At 35.1% G+C, this 26,447-nt stretch overlaps 5 protein-coding genes across 5 annotated transcripts; 2 read left to right on the top strand and 3 right to left on the bottom strand.

Moving 5' to 3' along the window:
- Window positions 1-400: 400 nt before the first annotated feature.
- LOC123313754 lies at window positions 401-4,724 on the top strand. Its single transcript, XM_044898752.1, has 11 exons — window positions 401-565; window positions 688-869; window positions 994-1,269; window positions 1,333-1,627; window positions 1,784-2,421; window positions 2,484-2,648; window positions 2,819-3,074; window positions 3,135-3,357; window positions 3,446-3,633; window positions 3,686-3,857; window positions 3,948-4,724. The coding sequence occupies exons 1-11, from the start codon at window positions 502-504 to the stop codon at window positions 4,177-4,179; spliced, it is 2,691 nt and encodes an 896-aa protein (XP_044754687.1). The 5' UTR covers window positions 401-501; the 3' UTR covers window positions 4,180-4,724.
- A 395-nt stretch (window positions 4,725-5,119) lies between these two features.
- LOC123313592 (39S ribosomal protein L52, mitochondrial) lies at window positions 5,120-5,726 on the bottom strand. Its single transcript, XM_044898536.1, has one exon. It carries the CDS (start codon window positions 5,630-5,632, stop codon window positions 5,243-5,245), a length of 390 nt encoding a protein of 129 aa, XP_044754471.1. The 5' UTR covers window positions 5,633-5,726; the 3' UTR covers window positions 5,120-5,242.
- Window positions 5,727-5,827: 101 nt separating this feature from the next.
- Window positions 5,828-8,986, top strand: LOC123313591 (protein Star). The gene is made up of 4 exons (XM_044898535.1): window positions 5,828-5,978; window positions 6,059-6,263; window positions 6,319-6,521; window positions 6,608-8,986. The coding sequence occupies exons 2-4, from the start codon at window positions 6,065-6,067 to the stop codon at window positions 7,148-7,150; spliced, it is 945 nt and encodes a 314-aa protein (XP_044754470.1). The 5' UTR covers window positions 5,828-5,978; window positions 6,059-6,064; the 3' UTR covers window positions 7,151-8,986.
- A 99-nt stretch (window positions 8,987-9,085) lies between these two features.
- Window positions 9,086-9,974, bottom strand: LOC123313593 (acylphosphatase-2-like). The gene is made up of 3 exons (XM_044898537.1): window positions 9,796-9,974; window positions 9,400-9,526; window positions 9,086-9,338 (listed from the first exon to the last, which is right to left on the bottom strand). The coding sequence occupies exons 1-3, from the start codon at window positions 9,851-9,853 to the stop codon at window positions 9,224-9,226; spliced, it is 300 nt and encodes a 99-aa protein (XP_044754472.1). The 5' UTR covers window positions 9,854-9,974; the 3' UTR covers window positions 9,086-9,223.
- A 778-nt stretch (window positions 9,975-10,752) lies between these two features.
- LOC123313365 (putative zinc metalloproteinase YIL108W) lies at window positions 10,753-13,626 on the bottom strand. Its single transcript, XM_044898224.1, has 5 exons — window positions 13,494-13,626; window positions 12,384-13,000; window positions 11,938-12,150; window positions 11,414-11,749; window positions 10,753-11,360 (listed from the first exon to the last, which is right to left on the bottom strand). Exons 1-5 carry the CDS (start codon window positions 13,596-13,598, stop codon window positions 11,099-11,101), a joined length of 1,533 nt encoding a protein of 510 aa, XP_044754159.1. The 5' UTR covers window positions 13,599-13,626; the 3' UTR covers window positions 10,753-11,098.
- Window positions 13,627-26,447: the final 12,821 nt, after the last annotated feature.

Here is a 26,447-nt window from a genome sequence, read left to right as displayed (position 1 = left end):
TAATTTTATCCTGTCTTGGTTTTATTCCGAATAAATGGAAGAATCCAAGGCTTCGATATTGAAGAGCTTACTTTTCACGAAGAAAAATTATTTCCGCTGCTTTAACTCATAACTTTTCTTGCGCCTGACAAGTCTGAGCAGCAACCGCACATACAAAGTTAGTATGCCGGTGTAGTATGATGTGTTGCCTGCATCAGTATATTCAGGGCGCGCTCTGAATAATTTTTCCTACTCCAAGCAATTAGGAACGGCAACCATACATACTAGGTTAGTATGATAGCCTAGTATCATGTGTTGCCTGCCCAAAGTTCGATATCGTTTTCATCTCGATATATCGATGTTGTCAGTGTCACCCCTATAGAACGTTGGTTGACATTTAACAACATTAGTCATCATCTATGGCTGATGGGTGTGTTTATTTGTGTTCATCAACAACCACTTGTAAATTTTAATTAATAATAAATGTTTTTTACATTCCCATAATTCAAAAAATTTCAAAAAATGCTTCTAAGGATAAATATTATCGTGTTAATATTGTTTATTACTATATTAGGCCTATGTACAGGTAAAATGGAATTAATTTTCACTGTTTCTCAGATTCTATTCATTATTCATGCCTAATGGGTTAATTGTATCAGAAATACTTTCTCATGAATGAAAATTACTAACATAATTTATTCTTTTCAGCACAAAATTTTTGGAAAATAACTGAATTCAATAAAGATCAACCCAAAGATGATAGAGTCAAAATTGTATGGTGTACAATAAGTTTTTACGAACAAGAAAAATGCTATAGATTTGGAAATGTTACTACTCTGAGAGATAGGATAAGCGTAGGTTATAAAAAGTTCAACGTTTCTTGCATTCAAGTAAGTACATGGTCCTTCAATATATCAATGAAATGTATCATCTTTAATTGATCATTACTCATATTTTTAATGTTCTTCAATAACAATTGACATAATTACACATTGGCTAAAATATTCTTTGTAGGCATCCAGCAAAGAAGAATGCATGAAATTATTAGATGAAGGTAAAGCTACCTTAACAACTTTAGATGCTGGAGAAATATTTGTAGCAGGACGATACCATAGTTTAGTGCCTATTGCACAAGAAGTACTGAACGAAAACCAAACTTACTATTACTCAGTAGCGGTTGTAAGAAAGGGAACTCTTTCAGATGTTACTAGTTTGAGGGACTTGCGTAACAAAAAAGCATGTTTCCCAGGTGTACAAACTTTTGCTGGCTGGGCTTCCCCAATATATACAGTAAGTTCAAAATTATAATTCAATTATCATACAAATCATGCATTTTTTATTTCTAATTTATAGCTTATGAAGTATGGTGGTATGGAAATAGTTGACTGCAACAACCATGTGAAAAGTGCCACCGAATTCTTTGGTCCAAGTTGTGCTGTTAATTCCCTATCAGATAGATTCAATCCGATAGGAGACAACTCAGACAAACTTTGTAGGATATGTATAGGAAAAATTCCTGGTGGAAGATGCACAAATACTGATCCTTATGCTGGTTACGAGGGGGCTTTTAAATGTTTACTAGAAGCTGGAGAAATAGCATTTTTGAAGCATACTACTGCCTTGGAATTGACTCGGGATCAATCTTTCAGTAAGTTCCATTATCAAATTTTCATATTTCCCTTCACTTCTCTACTCTATTCTGCTCTAAACTCCTCTGCTCCAGTTGACTCCAATCACTCTATTCTAATCTGCTAGATTCTTTTTGTAATTTTTCATCAAATTTTTTTTATTCTTTTTTACTTAGTTGGCCTGGGAGGTCAAGGATTTGAGCTTTTATGCTTAGATGGTGGTAGATATCCTGTTGAACAATATGAAAGTTGCAACTGGGGAAAAGTTCCATCTGATGCTATAGTTACTTCATCTGCAGCATCTTATGAAGATAGGAAACTTTATCAAAAATTCTTGAAAAAAGTATCTAGGTTTTATGGATCAACCAATTATACATACTCCAATAATAATTATAACGGTGATGAAAATGCTAGTTATGATCAATTTGGTAACAGATTGAATAAAAGAAAAAGAAGGCAAAATTACGATTCCTACAACAGAAATAACCAGCAATATGGAAGATTCGACCCGTACGAACCAGATAATTCACAGAATCGCCCAACTGATCAATACAACGACCAGTACGATCAATCAAAGACAACCGATCAATACGGAAGACCTGTAGATCCTTTAGTTAGGGATCCATACCTGTTGAATAAAGATTATTACGGCCAAAATATTGATCCTTACGACCAAGAGCCAAGGCGGAACCAAAATGGTTACGATCAAAATCAAGACCCAAGACAAGATTTCGACGATAACGCTATCCAAGACAGTTCGGATCCCTTCTATATTTTCAAGTCGCCCAGAGACGCAACCAATTTAATGTTTCAGGTGAGATGAAAACATTTCGGATGAGTTCACACGTTGGTACTTAATCGAAATGTATCTTGCAGGATTCCACCCAAAACATTTCTCCCATTCCTGAAAACCTCCAAACGTACTCCAGTTTTCTGGGGCAAAGTTTGGATGTCATCATGGGAGTTCGACAATGTCCAATCGCCACAATGACCCTGTGTGTCACATCGGATGCAGAACTAGAGAAGTGCATTAGAATGAAGGTAGGTGAAAATGAAAAAATGGATATTTCTTATGTTGGTGAAGGATTGATATCGATTTGAATTTAAATGAATAACCCAATTGTGCACATGCTTAAAATATGTCATCTGTCATTATTATGTCATTTGTCATTGTCATTTTACCTGTCACAAAATACTTTTTCTTTGAACAGACGGCTTTGAAAGCCCAACTTTTGAAACCAGAAATGGACTGCTATAAGGGGCATTCGCACATTCATTGCATGCAGGCAATAAGAGCAGGAACAGCCGATGTTTCTGTATTCGATGCTAGTGATGTTTATACTGCGGGTCTAAATTACGACTTGATACCTTTCATTTCTGAAGTGTACAATTTGGATGATGCCGAATACTATGTGGTAGCAGTAGGAAAGGAGTCTGATCCTAGTACTGAACTAACCTATTTGAAAGGTCGGTATCAAAAAAATCTAATATTTTCTAGATTTGTCTAAAAGACAAGTTCTTTCTTAGGTAAAAACACTTGCCACGGTGGTATAAACACGGCAGCAGGGTGGGTATATCCCATGGCTTTTCTTCTTAGTAATGGATGGATCCGTCCATATGGCTGCAACAGTATTAGGGCAGCGGCAGAATATTTTTCGAAGAGCTGTGTTCCTGGAGCGTTGAGTACAGAATATAACAGTGGGTTACCCTACGACAACATGTGTCATCTATGCCATGGTTCTAGTTTCAGGTAATTATTCTCAAGGAATGATATCCTGAAAAAGATTGAAGAGAAATTTGTGTTCCCAAGTACTGACAAGTAATTTTTGTTTGTTTAGATATTGCAGAAGGGATGCATCTGAAAGTTATTACGGTCATACAGGGGCATTCAGATGTTTAGTGGAGGGTGGTGGACATGTGGCATTTGTCAAACACACAACTGTCACTGAAAATACTGGTGGTAAGAAGAGAGAATGGTGGGCTAGGGATAACCTCAACGATGACTATGAGCTTCTTTGCACCGATGGTATGTTCAATACGTAATACATAAAAAAAAAAGGTTAAAATTTCATTTCTAGGTACAAGAAAGGAAATTCATGATTATAAAAAGTGCAATTTGGGAAAAGTAAAGGCGAATGCTATAGTTGGTAGAGGGGGTTATGGTTACAACAACACAGAAATAAATACATACATTAACCTGTTTCTCTATGCTCAAACATTTTATGGACGGAAAACAACTGATGAATTCAGGTGAATATAACCTCAACTGTCACTATAATCACGTTTATCAATTTCTGAAGGATGAAGGATTCAAGGTATCAAAAATAATTTTTTTTTCAGTTTCAGTATGTTCAGCTCAGAACCGCCATTCGCAGATCTAATTTTCCAAGATGCGACCACACAATTGAAGGTAATCGATCCACAGAAAAGATACTTTTCTGCTTACTTGGGTTCCGATTTTATGAGAGCTAGAAGAATAGTCGACTGTCATGCCGGTAGCTCCAGTATGACTGTTTCCATATTTACCCTCCTCCTTTCATCCCTATTCGCCATTCTGGTTATGAAAAATTGAACCTACCCTAGCACTGTAGTCGGGTACCAGGAAAACAAGTGCCTTTTTGACAGGTCGATTTCGATTTTCATGATGGAAAGTTGTTTTCCTTCAAAATTCAGTTAACAGATAAGATTTAATTTTTTTTTATATTTATTTTGATGCTGAAACCCAGGTACCTGTTTTTAAAATTTCTCGAATAATATTGACAAATGAATATAGAAAAGTGTAAACATTTAATTGAATTTAAATTGTCTATCATCACTCGTTGTGTAGAAAAAGTTAAACTGGATAATTATTATGATAGTTGTGAATCATTTAGCATCTTATGAAAGTACTTTTACATTCTATTGATATAAATATATTTGCTGTTATTCATAGCAGCTGAGTGATGATGAAATATTCCATTCAAATATATTGTAAATAAAGCACCATTGTGCAATTTTATCCGTCCATTTTTCATGATCTGGTTGTTCTGAAATTGTCAGAATATGATTTTATTTGATGATTGTTATTTTTATATTTATAATTGTAATAATTTTATAATAAAAATTAGAAACCCTTCAGTAATTTATTTCCATTCAAAAACACTCTAGTAATGAAATGAAAAGAATTACCGACGAAAAATAACTCGAATTCACTTCAAAGATGTCTCAGAAAAACTTTAATCCACTTAAAAAATCGCGAGTTTAGGAATCACACTGTGGTTCACGCCATCTTTGACAATTTTTTAGAAATATACGCTCACATCTGAGAACCGCAAAACCCATATTGCAAATAACGCAAATTTCTTCCCCTTCAACTTAGTACTTTTGGATCATTGCTACGAATTCCGAGTAAATAGTTACGTCTATATTTGCACGACCATTTTTCGTCTTTCTATCGTAATTTGACGTCACGTGATCAAGTTTTACTACATTGAAGTAAAATTGTTCAGGGTTGAATAAAACATTAGTTTAAATATGTTTTGTCATCTCTTTAATCTTCAGCAACAATTATAAATAACTAAAATAATCTACTGGGTAATAGTAGCGCAGTATGAAAATCATTACAGTACCCAATTCTTATATACAATACATTTGTTTTATACTTCATTTTTTGCTTTCAATAATGCGGAACCTTTGGGTTTGAGTTTTGAACTTAATATTTTCATTCGTTGTTGTTCTTCAGCTTTTTTCAATTCCTTGTGCCTCTCTACTGCGAAATCAACTTCACGTGTTAACCTTATTATAGATTCGGCTAGTTCCCTCTGCTTGGATATTCGTTTCATTTGACCAACACCATAAGGTGTTGGACGACCGTCTAGGTAAGTGTAGTCTTGGCCGTCTGTTAAATTTCCATGAGCATTTGGATTTAGAGGCAGTCCTTTCTCCTTCCTCCATTTCTGAATCAAATTATTTGTGGAACTTAAACTTATGGATCTCGCGCCTATAGAATTTGAAGAGAAATGTACCAAACTCCTTGATAACATCATAATTCGAGAGACTTTTTAATTTGAAATATCAAAAAATAAATTTTTATCCGAAATTTATTTTGATCATAGAACTAGAACATCAATTTGAGGTTAGGTTGCTTTTTTTACCGGCAGGGGTGGCAATGATACATCGATATATGGAAATCAAATGAATCGACAAAAACGATGTTTACAAAATGGAAGACCACAGATTAAACTGTCACAATTTGTAGGTTATGAAAACATCCTTAAATTGATCTATGCTTAAAATGCCTTTTGTTATTGTTTCAAGTGAACGGGGTTTTTGCTTTAAGTGATTATAGGAAAATCTTCAATTTAATTAAGAGGTGTTTCTCGATTTATTAAGGTAGTAATCATTAATATATTGTACTGATTAGAACCATTCAAAATTATGAGTCATTCATCATTACTTATTGGTTTTCTTAGGATAAAATGAAGAACCAAAATCACCCCGTGGAAGCACCTCCACTTGAAAGCCCTGCATCAAATCCTTCAAACTATGACGCATCCAAAGATACTCCTGTTAAAGAAACAACTCAATCTTCTCCGGGGTTAGTTAAACCTTTAGCAACATTCTTCATGGCATTTGCGACTGTCATGACTGTTCTTATCGTGTACATGGATAACACAGGTATATATTTCCATTATAAATCATAACAATTACCTTATTTCAATGATTGTTTAAGCGATGAAGCATTATCAATTTCGGATGAACCTCAGCCAAGATTTCGACTTTTTGAGTGTTACACAGGATAATCCCCAGTTAGTGACTTATATAAAGGAGGTGTTTTTGGGACCGGCTGTAGAGCCCCATCACAAGCCTCTTGAATATTTAGCAGAGGAGCCCAGTGAAGAAATAGTTTTTGTTTTGAAACTTTTGAATAATAAGGTACATCTCTACTCGCAAATTTAATATGAGTCAATTAATTGACTGTTGAGGTGAATCTTGGTATAGACAAGACAAATTTGTTTCAGGTGAATGGTTATTTCGTAGAGGCTGGAGCTTATAATGATGGAAAAACATCGAAAACCGAATGGTTGGAAAAAAAATTATTGTGGAAAGGATTGTTGATTCAGCCAGATCCAAGACATTTTTTTAATCTTCGTAGACACAACAGATTGAGATCACAAGCAGCGCATGCATGCCTCAGTCCAATGCCTTATCCCAAAGAGGTAACACTCCATCATGACCACGATGGTGTCAGAATCAACACTGCTCTTTCCAATAACCTCATCGGGGAACCAGAGTGGTTCAATACCAGAGTAAAATGTTTTCCTTTGTATTCTCTTTTACTAGCTGTAAACACTACCACTGTTGATTACTTCAGCCTGGAGTCCCCAGGAACTGAACTGCAGATTCTGGAAACTATACCATTTGATCAAGTGAACATCAAAATCATATCGGTCCACTTAGAAATGGATCAAATGAAAATGAAAGTGATCAAACAGTTCTTGAAAATGAAGAATTATTCTTTGATGAAACGATTCAACGATTCGTACATTTATCAGATTCAGTGAAACCTTTTTTTAGATTCAACTGATTGTTGGAAAAAAGACTGATAGCAGCACAAACCATTTTTGTGTTTCAAATCTCATCATTCCATTAATTTTGTTAAGTTATTTATTGCACTGCCTTTGAAAGCCAGAGATTTCTTGTTTTGTTAAGTCTGATCTCAGTAAGTTCTACATTGATTAAACAGTAATAGTGTTCAATAATGTTTTTCAAGAAAATCCTAGGATTTTTGAGGTACATCCAGTGAAAGCCGCTTTGAGTGCCAATTTGTGATTTTTTTGGTAAGTCTCAAGTTTATCTTGGTCAAGTTATTAACTTGACAACTACTTCATTTTAAATCTGTTAATCAAAAATATCGTTAATTGTTTGTCTATTAGTATAAGCAATCCTCAACCAACATTTTATCCTCCATTTGAAGAAACCCGCTATTCTTATTTGAAAGAATTTCAGTATCTACAATGTCAAATTCTATAAATACTTCTTTTGAAGCAGATTCATAGCTGTTCTGATTTCCTAAAAAAAATGTCAATTATGTTAACTTTTCATGTAACATGAAATTTTTGAAAGTTTAATCCCCAGTTTCACAAAGCTTCGTTGATTCCGGTGACTGAATAACGAATTGTATTTTTTGCTCGTCTTACAGGGTGTTTCATAAACATTGCGAACAAATTCAGAGATATTAATTCATACGTTATTTGGAGTCGGCAAGTTGCAGGAGCATATTTTCTAAATAAACGTCGATGTTCGGCAATTGGACTCTTATATCCGTACCGCAGGCGGCCACTTCAACAATTCTTGTGATTTGAAGGTCTTTTTGCTGTAATAAAATTTATTGTTCAATCTTCTCCGGAATTATTTTGAATAACAAACCGTTCTCAATTTTTTAATCCAATGTGGTGGATCCTAGAAAAAACGCAGACTCTTATGGTTCTAAATCGAATGAGAATTGTAGAAATGAATTTATTTTTGAAAAATGCACAAATACAATTTTTTTCTTCCAAAATACGAAAATCAATGCCAGTACGCACGCCACTGTAGTTGCTGAAGACGAGGTATTCAACGTGAAATAATCACCTCAAAGTGTCATCCATTTTTACCAAATCTCGTTCAAATATATAAAGCCGTTTCGAAAATATGGAAGAATTTCTTGACCAAGGCCTTAAGGACCTTTCTGACTCCACATTACTCAGGGGAACAATATCCTGAATTTGTTCGCAATTTTATGTACCACCCTGTATACTCAGACCAAAAATATCAAATACGTGACGAATATATAACAATTGCCTTACGCATGAATCAGGAAAAGTCCTTCAGATTTGTGACTGAATCGTTGGAATATATTGGGAAAATCTATTATTATGGCTGAAAAATAATGCAGCACTGCATACTGCATTAGTGGTTACACATGCCACAAATCAATTAGATAGCATTTCACACATGTTGTTGCCTTTTCCAGAAGTACAGAAATATCGAATTTTGTTCAGTTGTCATCAGAGACAACTTATCTCTGGTCGTCGTATTATTTTCCACTTCAACATGTAAATTTTTCCTTAATACTCGTGATTGTGATGTATCCTAAAATATACAACAAAGGATCAATTGAAGATATTTCCGCTGTCATATATCGAAGAAATAGTTCATCAAATTAGTGCCTTTTTAAGAATATTAGTATTGTAATTTTCACTTGTTATAGGCATTCCTATATTTGTATAACTTTTTTAATTGGTATTTACTTTTTATACTAAAGCGTATATTTGTATTCGACGGGACTTGAGCCTCCCTTTATGTTAAGTTGCGATGTCTTTTGTACTTATTTTCATCACATTACACTTATACTTTAACATGATGTTTCATTTATTCGCCCCTTTGTTGATAAATAAACAAAAAATCTCAAGAGGTTAACATTTTTCTTGAATGAATGGAAATCTTACATAAGCCCATTAGTAGCGAATGAGTTTATTCATTAATTGTAAAGGTAAAAGAAAGAAAATACAAAATTTATGTACATCCGTGAATGGTCAAGTAATCATTTAGGTGAAGTCGTTTCTTCCGACTGCAGATCTATCAAAAAAAAAAGCTTAAAACCTTATGGAAAACCCTTTGATTTCAGGCTTTGCCAGTGTCTGCCAATTGGTAAGATTACAACGTTCAATTACACTACCGGGTGATCCTATACTAGTCAGCCAGACTACCCTGAAAAAATACGTAGACATTGGGTCCAAATTTAGGAATAAGAGAAAAATAACTGTCTTACATCTGATCTATTCCTGGTTTGGGTCCTTGAATTTTCCCGCAAATTGTGCCTTGTTTGGTGTTTTTACACCAACCGTTTAGGTTTAATTGTTCGCTCATTTCTTTGAGATATTTGGTGAAAAACACTCCTAAAAGCAAGACAGTAATACAGTCAACGGTTTTGTATCAGTTGGATCCTGAAGATAATGAATTAATAGAAATAATGATGGAGCCTGTTATTTTAAAAAATTCTCCTAATTTTTTCCAAATTCGTGTGGTAGCCAGGATAGAACTTGGTTTGAAATTGTAGATGAATATGGGAGTGTTTTCGATGAGCCAAAAATTCCCAAAAAAGTTTCACCCCATTGATCGATATGATACAATACGTAAACAAGAAAAATGTCAAGAACACGCATACCTTGAACTTTGCCGAAAACTTCGAAATCCACGGAAACCAGCGGTTCTAAAACATTCATGTTTGAGGATGTTCGTATTCAAATCGCGATAAATCAATTTTCACTGTCCAATATTGCGAAATAAGAGTGCGATCTTTGGCGTTGTGCAGATCGAACACATTTATAGTTTATTTTGGTCCTTACGAGTGATAGATCTATTTAAATCAAGTGGAGGCCGATTGAAAAGGAAGGATTATATAATGCTGAATTACTTCCGATTGACGAACGCGTGTGGCTCGAAAAAAATTTAAATTGAACTTTATTTTTTTTGGCATCCTCATTCAGTTGTGAATGATCCTGAATGAAATCATTTTTCTTCGAAAAATTCCGAAAAACACGTGGTCTCTTGAAAATTCGTCAACAAACGATTGTACCGAGGTCGATGAAGTTTCGAGATTTATTACTACATATAGAAGAGTTGCTCTTTCAGAATATGTATCACCTTTTGATCTACGATAATTTTCCTGGGAGATAAACGACTAGAAAGTTGACCATCGAAAAAATCCCAACAAGATGGGGTCAGTTGAAACTTCCTCAAGACCGAATGGTTGTGCCGAGATGGATGAACTTCTCAGATTTATGACTAGAAGAGTTGCTCTTTCAGAATATGTATCACATTTATATCTACGATGATTTTCCTGGAAGAAAAACTACTGGCAAGTTGACCTTCGAAAAACTCCCAAAAAGTTGGGTTCAGTTAAAACTCCCTCAAGACCGAACGGTTGTGCCGAGATGGATGAAATTCTCAGATTTTTTACTAGAAGAGTTGCTCTTTCAGAATATGTATCACATTTATATCTACGATGATTTTCTTGGAAGAAAAACTACTCGCAAATTGACCTTCGAAAAACTCCCAAAAAATTGGGGTCAGCTGAAACTGTGTATTAGGCAAGTGGGGTTGTTAAGAGGAATAACGCAAATTAAACATGTATCTAATAAATTTTATTTTCAACAATACGATAAAATATTACCCATCGTTTATATTGTAATTTATATTAGGTTACTCAGAAAAATACTTATAGTATTGAAAGAGTTTCAGAACAATTAAGTAACTGAGGAAATTAGAGACCGCATCTATGGATTTCCATGCATGCAACATTTTCTTCAAGTTCAGTGTAATATCAAAAATTCTAATCTGCAGACATCCTATATCCCTACGATATTCCAGTCTACTTTATCGAAGAGTTTTTTTTGCAGTTTTAGAAATGACAGAAATTTCCACGTTCAGAATTGATAATATTAGAGGCATGATGTTAATGATGGTTTTCAATATTTCAATTTCAAAATATTCCCTACGTTGTCCTCGGCGAACACTATCGAGTCTAAAGAATCGTCTGCGTTTGGATCCAGAGGTACAGGAAATGAATACTTCAAGATTTTTCCGTTGAAAACCCAGTCCTTCAAAACCATCTCATCGCTATTTCTTCTCAACTCGATAACTCGCAAACCAGCCGTCGATAGGAAAACTTTTGAGTTGTCATCGTACTTGAGAACGTATGTTGAATCCTCAGAAAAATTATTGAACCATCTGTAAGAAATATTCATTTAATATAAACTGACTTTACAGATCTACAAACTCACCTATGGTTGCTTAGTATGGTGGCACAGCTCTTAGTCCAAAAAGTATCATCAGCGTCCCTCTCAGTCTTGGTGGATCCTGTCACTTGGAATTCCTTTGGCATATTTTTCAGTCTTTCCGAAAGCAACTTTGGCTCGAAATTTTCCCTGAACTCTATTGTCTTGTGAAAATTGGTCGATATTTTACGATCGTCTTCGGAGTGTGGCGTGAAGACTTTATAGATGTTGTCGAAGCCCCTAGCCATAATTCCCGATTTTGTATGACCCAGATCGAAAGTATGGCCCAGCTCGTGGAGCACTGAACCCAGGCTGGTGGAGAAGCACGCTCCTAGTGTTCCCCTACAAGAAGCCCTATTGAACTTGATTCATAAAGAGTGTTATGAGTTGAAAAATAAGGCTCAACCAGAAGGTTATGTAGAAATAGTCAGATCTGCAAGATCTAGCCTTGGTTACTGTGAAAGGTTGTCCCGATATGCTTATCAAGTCTGGAGAGCGTGGTGGCCAATCAATTATCTTGGAAAACTCACCTATAACCGCTGTCGTCCAAAAATTTCGTTTTGTCAACGGGGGTCTGATCTTCGAAACATTTCACTATGTCTTCCATATTTTCTGGCCACGTATATAGACTGGCTGATCCAAAAAGAGCCAATCCACCTCCACCAAGAGCTACGTAAGCGTCAGTTATATTTATTAGGTCGCTGTGAGAGACGAAAGATTCGTCATACTTTTCCGAACAATACCTGAAAAATATCATGTGATACAACTTACAGCTAAATAAGCTTGTGACGATCCAAATCATGGCATGCTTCTAGAAAAGATCAACACATAGCCTTTTTTGAGCCATAATCATGAGAGAAAAGGCTCGAAAAGCTTGTTTCACTTATTGAACTGAAGAAGCAGCAAAAATTAAAAACTACTCTAAACTGCGAGTAGAAGAAGAATTCAGCTGTGATTATAAAATATAAATGCTCACCTGGTACACGAAAGAAATCCCAAATATTTCCGTCTAGCTGTACCTAGCGCAGACCTCATGATTTCCCTGCCGAAATATTCCCATAATTGCTTCTCTTCCATCTTTACAGCGTCGAGATAACATAATTCACTATAAAAAATTTGGCACTCCTCTTCCAAAACGAAAGTTTTTCTGTTCAGTGTTTTTTCGTATAATTTTTCAGCAGTAACGCACTGGAGCATTTTAGATATCAACATTATCCTTTTACAAGCGCTTTCTTTCGAATTATTCTGGTTTTCAGGAGCTTGAAACCTGCCGTCATGTCCTTTACATATAATGTAAAGGGGACACACTGTATATGTCAATATTCTCGGAACATATTGTAAACTAATTTGAACTTCATGACAGCAATACTTTATTGTTATATTGTTCGGTCCTTCCCTCAAGCTGAGGATGAATTTGAACTGATAACTTTGGCTATTGTGGAAGAATTGATTATCGAGATGTTGTAAAAATATGTTATTTTCATCGCTTTTGCCATTAGAATCTTTGTGGATGGTTCCCTTGAGTATGATTAGTTGGTAGGAAATTATTTCACCATCAGAAAAATTGTCTATTGTTATATGCTTCGGATGTGTCTGCAAACGGATCAATCAATTAGAATTGAGAAATTAGGTAGATAGAAGTCAAAAATTAACCGAAAAAGTGATAAAAACAGTGGGGCAAAGAATTAAATCTTTTGAATATTGAATTTTTCAAGTTGCGCCATCTGTGAATTTTTAGTGGAAAATTAGTGCTTCATTAAAATGAGAAGTGAGCGCCTAAGCTCAAAATGAATAAAGAAATGATAATACTAAGATAAAATTACGCAATGCATGGGCGCTACAGATGATATAACAATTTTGAACTTCGAAATCGATTATTGGGATAGGAATTCTACCCGAATATTCTCAGAAACTAAGTAACTAGAAGCTACTTGATCTAGATGGCGCAGTATGTTTTAATTCTTCTATTGATCTACTGCGGGTGTCTTGCAACCAATCTAACCTATTCATCTACGTTTCTATTTCCAAGAATTTCCTCAACTAAAAAAATTCCGGTGTTAATAATTAAGTCGCATGCAAAATTTACCATTTTCAGTTCTCGAACACAACTAAACCGAATATTTGCAGAATTTCCTCTCTTGAATGAAGCGGTTTCCACACTTCCATCGCCTTTACTCACGCACAAGCGCATAACGATTGTACCTTTAGCGTTATGTTCATTTTCTGTACCATTTAAATGGTATATGTAACTGGTATAGTTTTTTGTTCCTAGCACTTTTGTTTCTGGAAAAATCTTATAATCATGTATTAAACTCAATTAGAGATAAAGGTACCAGGATTCTAAAAATCATAAATGTTTTCGGTTTTATATTGGATGTTTACAATGAACTACTAATTTTATGTAGAAGATTGATTAGTTTTAGCATCCATAAAAATTCAAATTGACTTAGTAGTAATTCTCTATTCAAATTCGACTCGAAATGAATGATATCCTGAAAGATCTGATGTCTGCGACACCTGAATAGGAGATTGCAAATTAATTTTCCTCTTCGGATGGGACTTTGCATAATTTTGCTTTTTGTCCGTCTAGTCCGAATGGTTTCTTGGTATGAGTAGGCCAGGTCAAGGCAATCTTTCGGGACTAACAAACACGGTCAAAAACAATAAAACTTGTCTAGACTAGAATGATTCTCAGTTTTGTCCCCCAGAATTTTATTTTTTACTAGAAAACTGGTTTGTAGTAAAACGACGACACAATCGATCAATGACTCTTGTTTGGCGGCTAGATGGGGGTCTAATATTTCGGAAAACATCCTGGTGTGCATAATGATGTCCGATTCGGAGAAAAAACTTCCATACGAAGGCGTAGAAGGGTCACATACCTTTTAGAAATAATATGTGGGCCTTCAATACTTCGTACTTCCATGAGTTCAATTCGTAATATAAGATTTCTTGAACTGGTCCCAGGAATTAAAATTAAAACATAGAAATTGCTCGAGCAATTCTATAGAGATTGCTGGTTTGTTGAGTATCAAAAAAATCTGGAAGGTCATTATTGAATATCCTATTCATCATTTGTATTGCCAGTTTTTTCCGGATGAATTGCTAAAATCATCTATAAGTAGATGCAGTCTTCAAGGTCCTCTAAACACCTTAAAATATTCATAGTAAACCGATCCTTGCTATTTTGATAGCTGCATTCGCTGGCCAAAATGCACGATCACCATATTCATGAGGCCCCTCTTGGCTAGACTCCTTTTTTTAAGTTATCTGCATGGTCATTGAGTGGTCCTCAAATGGCTTCACACATCATTATGAATTTTTAGATGTCTGGGACAGTGATTTCTCTCCATAGATTTTACCTTGGGTCTGATGGTGAATTGCATCCTTCAAGGTTTCTAGATTAGAAAATAGATAAATGCCAAGGCTTTCCAGGGAGGTGCAGGGTCGGGCTATTGAGTTTTTTCTGGTCCCATGAATATAGGTAGAAAAGAGAGGAAAAAACAAAAAAAATTACTTATTATTATAAGGAAATACTGGAGTAAGAGATTATTGAATTGATTGAAGCAGTGATAAGTGGATAAATAGGACGAAGAAGGGTGTTTCATCAGGTTTTGAGAGTGCAGTGGCTTTTGCTCGATCACATTTTGTCCGAATTGCGGGTTCAAGATCATAGATTGTCGTTGAAGCCGAATAACAATTTCTTCTGCGTTGACAGTTCATGGAAAATGGGATAAATCGATGAATTATTCATCGGCAACACCTATCAAGGTTTTCCACTCAATTCGAGATATTTAAATCGTTGAACTCAAGTGAACCCCTACTGGTCAATTACAAATCGATAAATTATGAATTAGCGTCAGCTCATGTTGTTTCTATTCCGCCGTATTTTTTTCATATTTTATGTTTATATAATTACGACTTACTTTGGGATTGAATGAAAAGAAATTAAATATGGTCTACTCAGGATAGAAAGGCCTTTTAAATGAGTTATTACTTGCTCCATCATCCCTATTCAAAATATTGGGGTTGGGGTTGTGTTTTAATGGCCCACTCTATACAGGGTGAGTGTTTGACCCGTACAAATATTTTAACACTAGATTCTTGAAGTCAAAAGAAACACTCTACAATTTTTTGCGAATCGGGTCGGTGTAGATACAGGCTGTTGGAAAACCACATAAGTTATTTTAAGTTCTACGAGGATATAATAAGTCCTTTCGTTTATAAAAAAGTGTAGCACTTTTCTACACTCGATTTTAGTATTCGTTTGATGATTGGATTTACACCAGTGTAGAGGAGGTGTAGATAAAATACACCTCCTCTACACTGGTGTAAATCAAATCGAGTGTAGGAAAGTGCTACACTTTTTATGCAAACGAAAGGACCTATTGAAAAATTCTTAGCGTACTATAGAACCAAACCTTTGAGTATTCAACATTGAGTGAATACTCAAGGACCAAACAAAATTTCAATGTCAAAATATTTATTACTCAACATATTTTATTCTCAATTGGATACATTTATTACAGCGAACCTGCAACGTCTCTAGACCTTTAAAAAAAAAAAGTTTCTTCTTGCTCTGCAAACTAGGCCTCCACAGCTTTTATTACCTCCTCGTTGGAAGAAAATTTACGACCTTTTAAACTTTTTTTCAGTTGAGGAAAGAGATGATAGTCGGATGGAGCCAAATCTAGTGAATAAGGGGGGTGTTTTAGTAATTCAAACCCTAAAACACGATTTTTTTGCATGGCAACATGAGATTTGTGTGCAGGGGCGTTGTCCTTTGAAAACAAAACACCTTTGGATAGCTTTCCGCGTCTCTTCTCTTTAATTTTTTCCCGTAGATTGGTCAGTAATGTCGAATACTAATCTCCTGTTATTGTTCTACCCTTATGAAAAAAATCAATCATGGTTACTCCATGGCAATCCCATAAAACTGAAGCAAGAACTTTTCCAGCAGATTTTTGGACACGAAACTTCTTAGGTCTTGGAGAACCAGAGTATCGCCAGTCCATCGATTGTTGTTTTGTTTCTGGATCGGTTTTTAATATTTTCTCGTATAATGCGCCGTTATAGAGTAATGAAAAATGTCTGTGAAATTCGAAAAAATTGGGTAATTTATCCGAATGCTACTCTGTTCAAGAGATCCACATATGTGTTATGTCATAGATTCAGCTTGATATTCTGAAGGGAATTCATTTTCTCCAGGGGTGGCATAGCTCATTATGAAAACTTAAAATGGCTATATCTTTTTATCAGGGCCTAATCGGAAAAAATGGTATGGGAAAAAAGTGTTTCTTTTGTCCTCAAGAATCTACTGTTAAAATATTTGTACGAGTCAAAGACTCATCCCTGTATAATAGACATATCCCTTAGCTTCAACTGTATTAGGCAACTGTAATTGCTTCGTATCATGAATTCTGAATTGTTTCATTCCTTTTTGAACCATTTTCATGTAGGTAGACTGGCTCCTTTTCGAAATACTCCAGTATTGAGATCAGTAGGTAAAAGTTTCTTCTTTCATTTTGGAAAAACCTTGTGAAATTTTGAACTACCTACCCAACTTTCTACACCTGATGATAGTCCAATACCCCGATACTTGGAACAGGTGTGACGTTCCAAGAATAAAACTCAGAGGAAATCCTATTAGTGGGTCAGATCTTAAGGAGGGTACCACCTCAATGTAATCCCCATAATTTTTAACCGAATTTCAAGCGAAAAACGTAAACAATGATTAAGACTATTAAGAGAACCCGTTCCAGGAGACAGAGAAATTTTCGTAAGATGTACGAGGGTTGCTCTGGAATATGATACCCCTCTAACTTCTCAGAAGATGCGAATTTGCAACTGAATCCTCATTCTTGAAAATCTTGGGGTGTTTTCGCTTTAAGCGAATAAATTTGCCTTGGAGAGCAGAAAACATTAATCAGCTTTGGAGTGACAGCTTTTAGAGTTGAGAACACACATTCTGCTTGTTTCACTTAACCCATTTCATAATTTTCTTGAATAGGAAATGTACATCGAAAACTTTATTGTTTATGGAACTGTGTTTGACCAGAAAAATATAGGTAATGTTTTCGGATGGAGAAATTTGTTGACCAGTCCACGTACATCACTATTTCGGCTGTGTACCCATAACAATTTGGTAGGCCGGTCAGTGGCGCTTCTGGGAAAATGAAGTAAGCTTGTGGTTTAGGCTTACAGGTAGATTATAATGAACTTTAATGAATAATGGACTAAACCATGCAATCGGATCAATAGGTCAGGGGTAGTAGCACTTGCTCATGGCCAACTCCACCTGTTTTGTTATGGTTCTTTTATACCGTGGTACACTCATCGATTAAGTTCTGTGGAGCGTGGTTTTGACCAACATACCTGCTCGAAAAGGATGTTCCATCTGTGCAGTTTTCATTGAATGGATATATTTAGATCTTGATCCTGAATGATTCGAATTTTTGGGAATTTATAAAAGTTTCCACAGAATTTCAACCAGGTTTTTGTTAACAATTCCCTCAGTAACCAAAGACTGTGCATCAGTTTTTTGCACATGAACAGTATAAATCCAAACGGGGCAACAATATTCAGCAGCCGAAAAAGCCAAAGCTAGGGCTGCCGTTTGAAGAGTAGTTGCATCAGCACCCCATGAAGTACCAGCTAGTTTATGCAGGATATTGTTCCTAGTTTTCAACTTCAGACGCAAATTTTCCCAAGAAACTTTGTAATTCAGCGAGGAATCCAGCTTAACTCTTAGATATTTTGGATTGAAGTTATGTTCCAAAAAAGAATTACCGAAAACTACGCTCAATTTTTTATATTTTTGATGATTATTCAAATGGAAACAGGAAACTTCGGTTTTATTTGGGTTAGGACGCAAACGCCACTTGAAAAAGTAATTCCTCAAAATTTCTAAATCTGCAGATAGATTATTATCTATATACATCTCAAATCAGAATGCTAGAATGCGAGGGCAACATCATCAGCGTATATATATTTCTCAGAAGAAGAAGTAGGGATATCACAAAGATATAAATTGAAAAGAAGAGGGGCTAAAACATATCCTTGTGGAAGAATATTATTCAAAGTTTTGAAATTACTACTATCAACATCAAGAAAAACAAGAAAACCTTCTATCTGACAGCATGTTTTCTAGTAAGCTCACTGATAAGGGTGGATAATGTGAAAAATGATCATACACCACACTGGAAAGCAAATTATTGTCGCAAAAGATGCAAAGATCTTTGGAAAGGAATCATTCCTCACTACAAATGAATCTTGAAGTGAAAAATTTATTAACCCCTGAGAGGCTAAGTGAAAACCTGAATTCAGGAACCTTTGTTCCAATGCTCAAATTCATTTTCACTTGAAGCTACAATAATAGGATATTTTGGTAACGTTTTGGCAGGAGCTTCATTGTTATAGTTTTCTAGCTTACCACAGGTATAATTCTACTGACCGTTATATTACATATGATTTCTCAGAAATCTCTAGTTAAATCTCGACAAATTGTTATAAAAACATCGATGCATCTCGATGCAATAGTGAACATACAAGTTTAACATGGGTGAAAAATCTATATTTCCGAAATATTAATGTAAGGTCCACACCCTTAACCACAGGAAATTGTCGAGTAGGAAGTTGTTCATGGATTCTCGGAAGGTGCAAGGCAAACATCGATGAAAACATCCTCCTTTGAAGTTTCCATTGGCACACTGGATCAATTTAAACAGCTTCAAAGTCCATAAGACGTAAGAATTATATAATTCTCCAGAGAAATTCGTAACACATTTACGACCTTAATCGTCTAAGATTTGAATGGATGGGACCTTCTTTTGGCGTTATATAACCGTTGAATTTTCCGATAGGCAGCCAGTATGCTGCTCAACTAACGACTGGCTAAGCTTGGTGGGAATTTTGAAAGTTGGTCCATTTCGATACGGCATAAATTATGAAAAATCAATCAGATGCGTAACGTGTAGGGGAAATTTTTTCAATGCCGACTGGTTTGGCGCTTTCGCAATCCCTTCCAAGAGGAATCGTGGAGATGTGAGAGATTATTCATGAAGATTTCAAAAAAAAAATTGATTGTATAAATTACCAGATCGAAGCATATTCATCTGAGGGAAGGAGTAAACCGAGAGAGGCGTATAAGACGAAAAGTGCGTTAGCCAAGTAGGTTGACGTTGTGTAACTGCGATTTATTGAATATCGAATGTATAGTCAAGGTTGAAAAAGACATATCATCTAGTGTAATTCTTACAATTGCCGAAATAAAAACCGGACCCGAAAAATTTAACCTTCATCTGCCATGATGACACAATTTGGGGTCGAACTGCAATGTCTTTGGGCGTTTGCACACCTACAACATACAGTTGGGATAAATTACTGGTGTGATCAGGAATTGGTCAATGAAACGCATCAGCTGAGAGGAATATCTTTTGAGGAAGCAGATGCAACTGTGATATTAGAACGAATAAACAACTGGTTGCATAATCAAAATAATTCCCACTAACACTAAATCATCAAAATGCTTTATCTATGTTGTTTATAGAAAATAGAGATGAGAATTGACTATTGTGATTCTTTATTACCACTATCAAATTACGCATTATTGCAATGCTCAATTCGTTATCTAATAATATTCAGTTGTTTTGTTTGGCATAAAGTTTGATAACCTTGAAACGTCATTCGTCATAACGTTATGAAAAAGGTAACACAGGGCCACAAAATAAGAAGTATACGGGGTCTTTGACTCTAACGAATATTTCAACAGTAGATTCTTAAGGTCAAAAGAAACACCTTTTCCATTTACCATTTTTCCTGAATCGTCCCGGTTTAAAAGATACAGGCTGTTGAAAAGCCATAAAAAAATATTTTTAGTTCTATCTCACAAACGGTTTCATCAAATGGAATTAATTTCAGAATATAGTTTTCCATTCATTTGATGAATCTTTTTCGAATACAAGATATCACCCTGGTCTTTCAGTTTTCTCATTATGACTATTACGTCAAGTTGAACGCTATCTAATGAATATTTGGGGGTTTTGTATAAAAAAAAGTGTTCTTTACATTTGATCGTATAATGCGCAGTTTTTGAGTAATTTGGTGTTCAAAAATTAAAAAGTGCATCTGTGGAATTTGAAAAATTGGGTAATTTGGCAGAATACAAATCTGTTTAAAAGATTCACAATGAGTAGTGTAACAGATTTAGCTAGCTATTCTGCAGTTAAATTCCAGGGGTGGCACCGCTCATTATGAGAACTTAGAATGGCTATATCTTTTTATCAGGGTTTCTTTTGACAACTGCGCTACAGTTTTTTGGAGTTTCAGTTCATATTGACAGTCCAGGACTGCAGTTCGCCGGTGCGTGTATAGGCACTTTTAACATTAGGAAAGCTGGATAAATTCACCATATTATATTGGCTAAACCTAAACCTTATGGATTGTGATATTGTGATATGGTCCCTATAAGACCAATTTTGTGATGTGTGAATGCCTACTACAGCTTCACTGATGAACTATCTTTCCACAGTCTGCTAAGCATTTAACATTAACGAATAAAGTGAACAATCAATATTCCATCGAGCATCTAGTATAGACAATTAAGTAGGTTCTTTCACATTGACTCCAATTTGCATGCATCGTACACTTTGCGATTTCAGAGGTTATCGCCCAAAAGATGCGAACTACAAGATCTTATTTATCGCTTACCTAATCGCATTCGAAAATTTTGAAATATTCTGATACGTAAATGTGTATGAAGGTGTATCAGTTACAGATGAACCTTAAATTTCACTACGAGAGGGAATTGGCGCAAAACAATTTCATTCAAAATAAAAATTTGGACATGACCTTTATTATTATTGCATCTAAAAAGCACGATAAGGAGTTCTCGGTAGAGATTTGTATGGAATTCATGCTTTTGGTTAGGAGAAAACATTCAATATGGAGTAGGATCGGTCAAATCGAAGCATTTGAGCATGGGTATAATTTAAAGCCCACTGGGATCTTTCAATTCTTTCGAAATCTTCACAAAATCCTCTGAATATTGGCAATCGTCAAGAATTGAAAACAAGTGTTTCTTTTTACATCAAGAATCTACTGTTAAAATATTTTTACGAGTCAAAGACTCACCCTGTATAATAGAATATCTATTTGTTCAATTTTCCATTAATTTTCAGAATAAAAAGCCAACGATGTATAAATGAAAATTATTGACACTTTGTGTTTGATAAGAGCCAGAAGTAGTGACCGATGATGGATACTTTGTTGATTTTTTTCTACAGATTGAATATAAGTGTTCCTCGACCTTCGTTACATATGCAGATATATGAAAATTGGTCTAGACATTTGTATTCTGTGAGTTGTCCACCGTATTTGGGTCGGTATATTTCGCAACAAAAATTCGGCGTTTATCCATATTACCAAATCTTATACAATCGTATGGACACCCATGTGTATGTTGCCATTCATGTGAGAAATACGAATGGAATCAACCATCACTGTTTCAAAATTCAAACGCCAATACATAAACCTACAGGGTGAGTGTACTAGTGCAAATATTTTAACAGATTCTTGACATCAAAAGAAGCACTTTTTTCCCTCACCATTTTTTCCCTATCTGCTCGGTTGAAAAGATACAGGCAATTGAAAAACCATAAAAAATGTTATCTTTAGTTCTATCTCACAAAAAGTTTTATCGAAGGAAATTAATTTCAGAATATAGTTTTTCATTTACCGATTTGATTAATCTTCTTCTCGTCTTACAGTTTTCTCATTATGACCGTTACGTACCATAAAATACCAAAAATTCAAAGAACCCAACTCTTGAAACTAAGTTGGACACTATTTAATGAATATTTGAATGTTTTGTAAAATAAAAGTATTCTTCATATTTTCTCATATAATGCGCCGTTTTCGGGTAATTTGATGTTCAAAAATTAAAAAGTATCTTTGAAATTTGAAAAATTGGGTACTTTGGCTGAATACAACTCTTGAAATATTCACAGATGTGTAGTGTCACAGATTTAGCTAGTTATTCTGCAGGTAATTTTGTTTTTCCAAGGGTTGGCATAGCTCATTATGAAAAATGAAAATGGCTATATCTTTTTATCAGGGCCGAATTGGAAAAAATGGTATGAGAAAAAAGTGGTTCTTTCGACCTCAAGAATCTACTGATAAAATATTTGTCCTAGTCAAAGACTCACTCAGTGTGTTATATTCGGTCAAGGCAATGACGTCACGAATTGGTCAGGAACATTGTCAGAATTTCTAAACTATTTTCTTAGTGTTCAAAGTATCATATTAACGAATTTTAGCATGCTGTTAGACTGACCATATAACCAGTCCTATAAGACAATTTACCTGTACACCAAATTTTTCAAAGAAGATTCAAATCCATGAATCTTTTTCGATGGATAAACCTTAAACAGAGATTAAAAGAATTTCCTTGTGACTTGGATAAAAAAAAATCATGAGTCCATAAGGGCACACGAGATTTCAATTTGGCACTTCTAGAATCTGATATACAGGGTCACAGGGTGTAAATGACTTGTTACGATAAAATTCAATCCTTTCAGCTACATGCTAAGAAATATTTCCCATAATATTATTCCAAAAAACATTCTTTGGAAGTCTTGGATGAATTTTGATTTCAATTTTCCCAGATCGAATTCTCAGAAGAAAAGAGCAACAAGTAAACAAGATATCAATGCGAAATGAAAAAAATAACAAGTTGCTTTTTTCGATTCAAAAATCCATTTCGATTATACGTTCCCAGAACACATATCTGTGGGGTTTCTCATCCCGCTGACTATTTATCAGCCTGTTAAAGAATTCTGATAAATGGACTATAGCGCACTGTCAATGGCCTTGACTAGGTCGCTGAATTTCATTCAAACTCGTTCATAGTCATCCTTCCTGATGTGTCACGATGTTTTCCAGTTGGAAGGATATAAATCTTCCTTGAGGCCATTTAAAAAAAATCACACGTGTTTGTCCTTCTATGTTCAACTGGGGAACGACCCAATAGTGTAAAGAGGACAAAAACCTCAGCAAATCCATCACGGTGAACGACCATGATTGATTGAATTCATTATATAGATGCCAGTTCAAAATCATGGAATTGAAGAGTTGAATATTTTGAAAAACAAGAATCAGAATGCTGAAAAAAAAACAATCTGGAAAAAATAACCGAACTGCGTTTTTACCAAAATCCTAATCTTTTCCTTGACATCTAGTTGCCCAAAAAGTGATGAGGCGATAAACTTCAACGACTTTTTACTTAGGAAATGTGCAACATTGATTAAAAAATGTTATTTATCACTGATGTTTGCGAACGCATTTGCAATAGTATTACGTGTAAGCTGAATTAAGGTTCATCAGGTTCAAGTTCAATGAATGCATTAAAATTATCTGCTTTTCTAAGAATTTTGTTCTGGAATATGCCATTATGTCACAGATTTTTTTGAGAATTTTTTAATCAGCCTACTTCCAAAGACGAAATCAAAAAAGAATCAATAATAATTGGTAGATGTCTGAGGGATTTTCCGAAGAAATTTTAAATAATAATAAAATTGGACTATAAAAAAAATCATTTTGTTCTTATTCGAAAACAGCCCAAATACATATTTTTTTTTGTAATATTATTTTTTATACTATACAATTTCCATGCAAGAATGTATAGATGGGCTATGACAGATGCCGATTCAAAGAGGAACGAAGAAGTTATTGAGAGTATACAAGTATACTACAGTATGTTGAAAATGCATTGCATTGATAAATCCTGTATCAATTGTAACTGAAACTTCATAAAATTGAATATTCCGTTGAAATTTTCGATGGATTAATAATCTTTCACTATTCTAAGCATAAAAACTAAGGATATCCGCCTACTGTTTTTTTATTGGTCTTTTTAGGAGTGAAAACCTCTAACTTCTCGCAAGGTTCATATTTGCAGCTGAAAAACCTAAATTCTCTGTAACCTTGAAGGGTTTGTCGAGAAAAAAAGATACTCGTTGTTTACCTAATGCTTTAAACATAAATAGTGGAAATCTCTGACTTCAATATACTGAATACGACAACAATTTAGTTACCTGAAGCTGGCATAATTGTCAGAAAATTCTATAATTGCTTCTCGTTGCCTCAAAATACCTTTTAAGAATATTATTTCTCAGGAATCAGCAGATCTGATAGCATTGTTTGCATCTCAGCGTATACTCTTCATATACTAATCGCAGTCAACCTTAATTTTATGTCAACTGGGGTCATAGCAGAATGACCGACCTAAAACGAATAACCCTTCGTGGAGGTAACAGGCAATTGTTGGTCTCCCAAATTGTCATTTAGCATAATTTACAGCTCACTTTTGGACGTCTGCCAACAACCCTATTTAAACGCCAATAAAAGAACAACTTCCTGGTTCATTCGCGGATCAAATACAGCCGAATGTGACTTTATGCTGGGTTGCCAAGCTCTTCTACTGAACATGCTGAAACAAAAGTCGAAATTCCCAAAATTGCGATCGAAAATCACAAAAAATTCCTAAAAATTTTGTCTGACATTCAAATTCATATTTTAATTGGACACATGTTATTTATTCAGTATTCTTGGTGATTTTGAAGAAATAAATTTGATTTTAGCGTAATATAATCTTTAAATAACGCCTTAACTGGAGGCAATGAATCAATAATAACAAATAATTCAGATGCATACTACCCGATTCTACGAATATCAACAATTGTTACGATCTGAACTGAACTAGCCAATTTGCCATCGTCAAGACAACGAAATGGAGAAAGTGGCATCGAAGAAGAGCAGATGCAGACCATGGTTTTGGTCTCATTTGACTTCGTCAGAGCAACACAACTCCTTCTCCAATAAAAACGCTTGGAATTGACAGACCCTAATGAAATACTGGTAGTAGCTTCTGAGTATTATCGAGTACTTAGTACTGGAGTGCCATCCAGTATGAAACGAGAGGCATTTTTGCAAAGAGAGAAACAGGATTCAATTTCTTGAAAATCTGTCTTTGGAAAAATTTGTGAGGAGTATCAAAGAAATGTTTGGATTACTAATCTTTCTATATGTCTCTATTTGAAGTAGATGGCATGTCGAATTAGAATATCTTCGAAAATGATAACTTCCCAGCTCATCCTATAAAAAAAGTCCAGACAGGATAACCTAATTTTCGAGAAAATCCCTTATATTGGCAACCCCGACCAGTGGAAAGTGGACCACGTTTCGGCCGTAAAATTTTCGGCAATAAACCTCCTTGGGAGTCGTATATCATTCTCAGGAAACGTAAACATCAAAGGGTTCCGCATTGCGTAACCCAAATTCGGAGACGTCGGTCGTATTTTTTTTTAAATGAATTTTAATGGCTATTGAAGGATTTCGTGGAGAAGCCATAAAAGTCCGAACTTATTGTGGACTCCATTCTTCGTGAAACTGATGAAATGATCTTCCACTCTGTGCCCGCGGTTATTAGCGGAAAATTAAAGAACCAGTACGTGTTTGGCACCGATGGAACCGCATTGAAAATTCCGTTTGTGTCCAATTAAAGAGGCTTTTGTGGGATGGAGGTAACTGTAAATTCAATTGACTGCAGGTTATGATACCTATGGGTGAATTTTCGGTACTGGAAAAGCTCCAAAGAAAAAAGTTTAGAATTTACAAGTTGCGAATGCACTTGTACAATACGATATTTTGTATCATACCCGTATCATTACTTCAATTTCAAAGCTCGACATGATTTCCAGTTCAGGCTATAGAACTAAACAAAATTTCAATGTTAAAATATTTTATTAAACAACATATTCTCCTCTTAATTGGATACATTTATTACAGAGAACCTGCAACGTCTCTAGAACTTTCAAAAAAAATGTTTCTTCTTGCTCTGCAAACTAGACCTCCACAGCTTTCATTACCTCCTCGTTGGAAGAAAATTTACGACCTTTCAAACTTTTTTTCAGTTGAGGAAAGAGATGATAGTCGGATGGAGCCTAATCTGGTGAATAAGGGGGTGTTCTAGTAATTCAAACCC

This window comes from Coccinella septempunctata, chromosome 5 (assembly GCF_907165205.1).
Source record: "Coccinella septempunctata chromosome 5, icCocSept1.1, whole genome shotgun sequence".
Taxonomy (NCBI): domain Eukaryota; kingdom Metazoa; phylum Arthropoda; class Insecta; order Coleoptera; family Coccinellidae; genus Coccinella; species Coccinella septempunctata.
Note: the sequence above shows the minus strand (reverse complement) of the source record. Positions and strands in the feature narration are given on the sequence as shown.

Bases quoted from the DNA above. Each gene is read 5' to 3' on its own strand.
- LOC123313754 (XM_044898752.1), top strand. From the start codon at position 502: ATGCTTCTAAGGATAAATATTATCGTGTTAATATTGTTTATTACTATA. The intron at 1,270-1,332 runs GTAAGTTCAAAA...TCTAATTTATAG, and splicing joins GGGCTTCCCCAATATATACA to CTTATGAAGTATGGTGGTAT. The intron at 3,075-3,134 runs GTCGGTATCAAA...GTTCTTTCTTAG, and splicing joins TGAACTAACCTATTTGAAAG to GTAAAAACACTTGCCACGGT.
- LOC123313592 (XM_044898536.1), bottom strand. From the start codon at position 5,632: ATGATGTTATCAAGGAGTTTGGTACATTTCTCTTCAAATTCTATAGGC.
- LOC123313591 (XM_044898535.1), top strand. From the start codon at position 6,065: ATGAAGAACCAAAATCACCCCGTGGAAGCACCTCCACTTGAAAGCCCT. The intron at 6,264-6,318 runs GTATATATTTCC...TGATTGTTTAAG, and splicing joins CGTGTACATGGATAACACAG to CGATGAAGCATTATCAATTT. The intron at 6,522-6,607 runs GTACATCTCTAC...AATTTGTTTCAG, and splicing joins TGAAACTTTTGAATAATAAG to GTGAATGGTTATTTCGTAGA.
- LOC123313593 (XM_044898537.1), bottom strand. From the start codon at position 9,853: ATGAATGTTTTAGAACCGCTGGTTTCCGTGGATTTCGAAGTTTTCGGC. The intron at 9,527-9,795 runs GTATGCGTGTTC...TCTTGCTTTTAG, and splicing joins AGTTTTCGGCAAAGTTCAAG to GAGTGTTTTTCACCAAATAT. The intron at 9,339-9,399 runs GTAAGACAGTTA...GTATTTTTTCAG, and splicing joins AAACCAGGAATAGATCAGAT to GGTAGTCTGGCTGACTAGTA.
- LOC123313365 (XM_044898224.1), bottom strand. From the start codon at position 13,598: ATGCGCTTGTGCGTGAGTAAAGGCGATGGAAGTGTGGAAACCGCTTCA. The intron at 12,151-12,383 runs GTGAGCATTTAT...GATATTTTTCAG, and splicing joins GGATTTCTTTCGTGTACCAG to GTATTGTTCGGAAAAGTATG. The intron at 11,750-11,937 runs GTGAGTTTTCCA...GGCTTCTTGTAG, and splicing joins TTGGACGACAGCGGTTATAG to GGGAACACTAGGAGCGTGCT.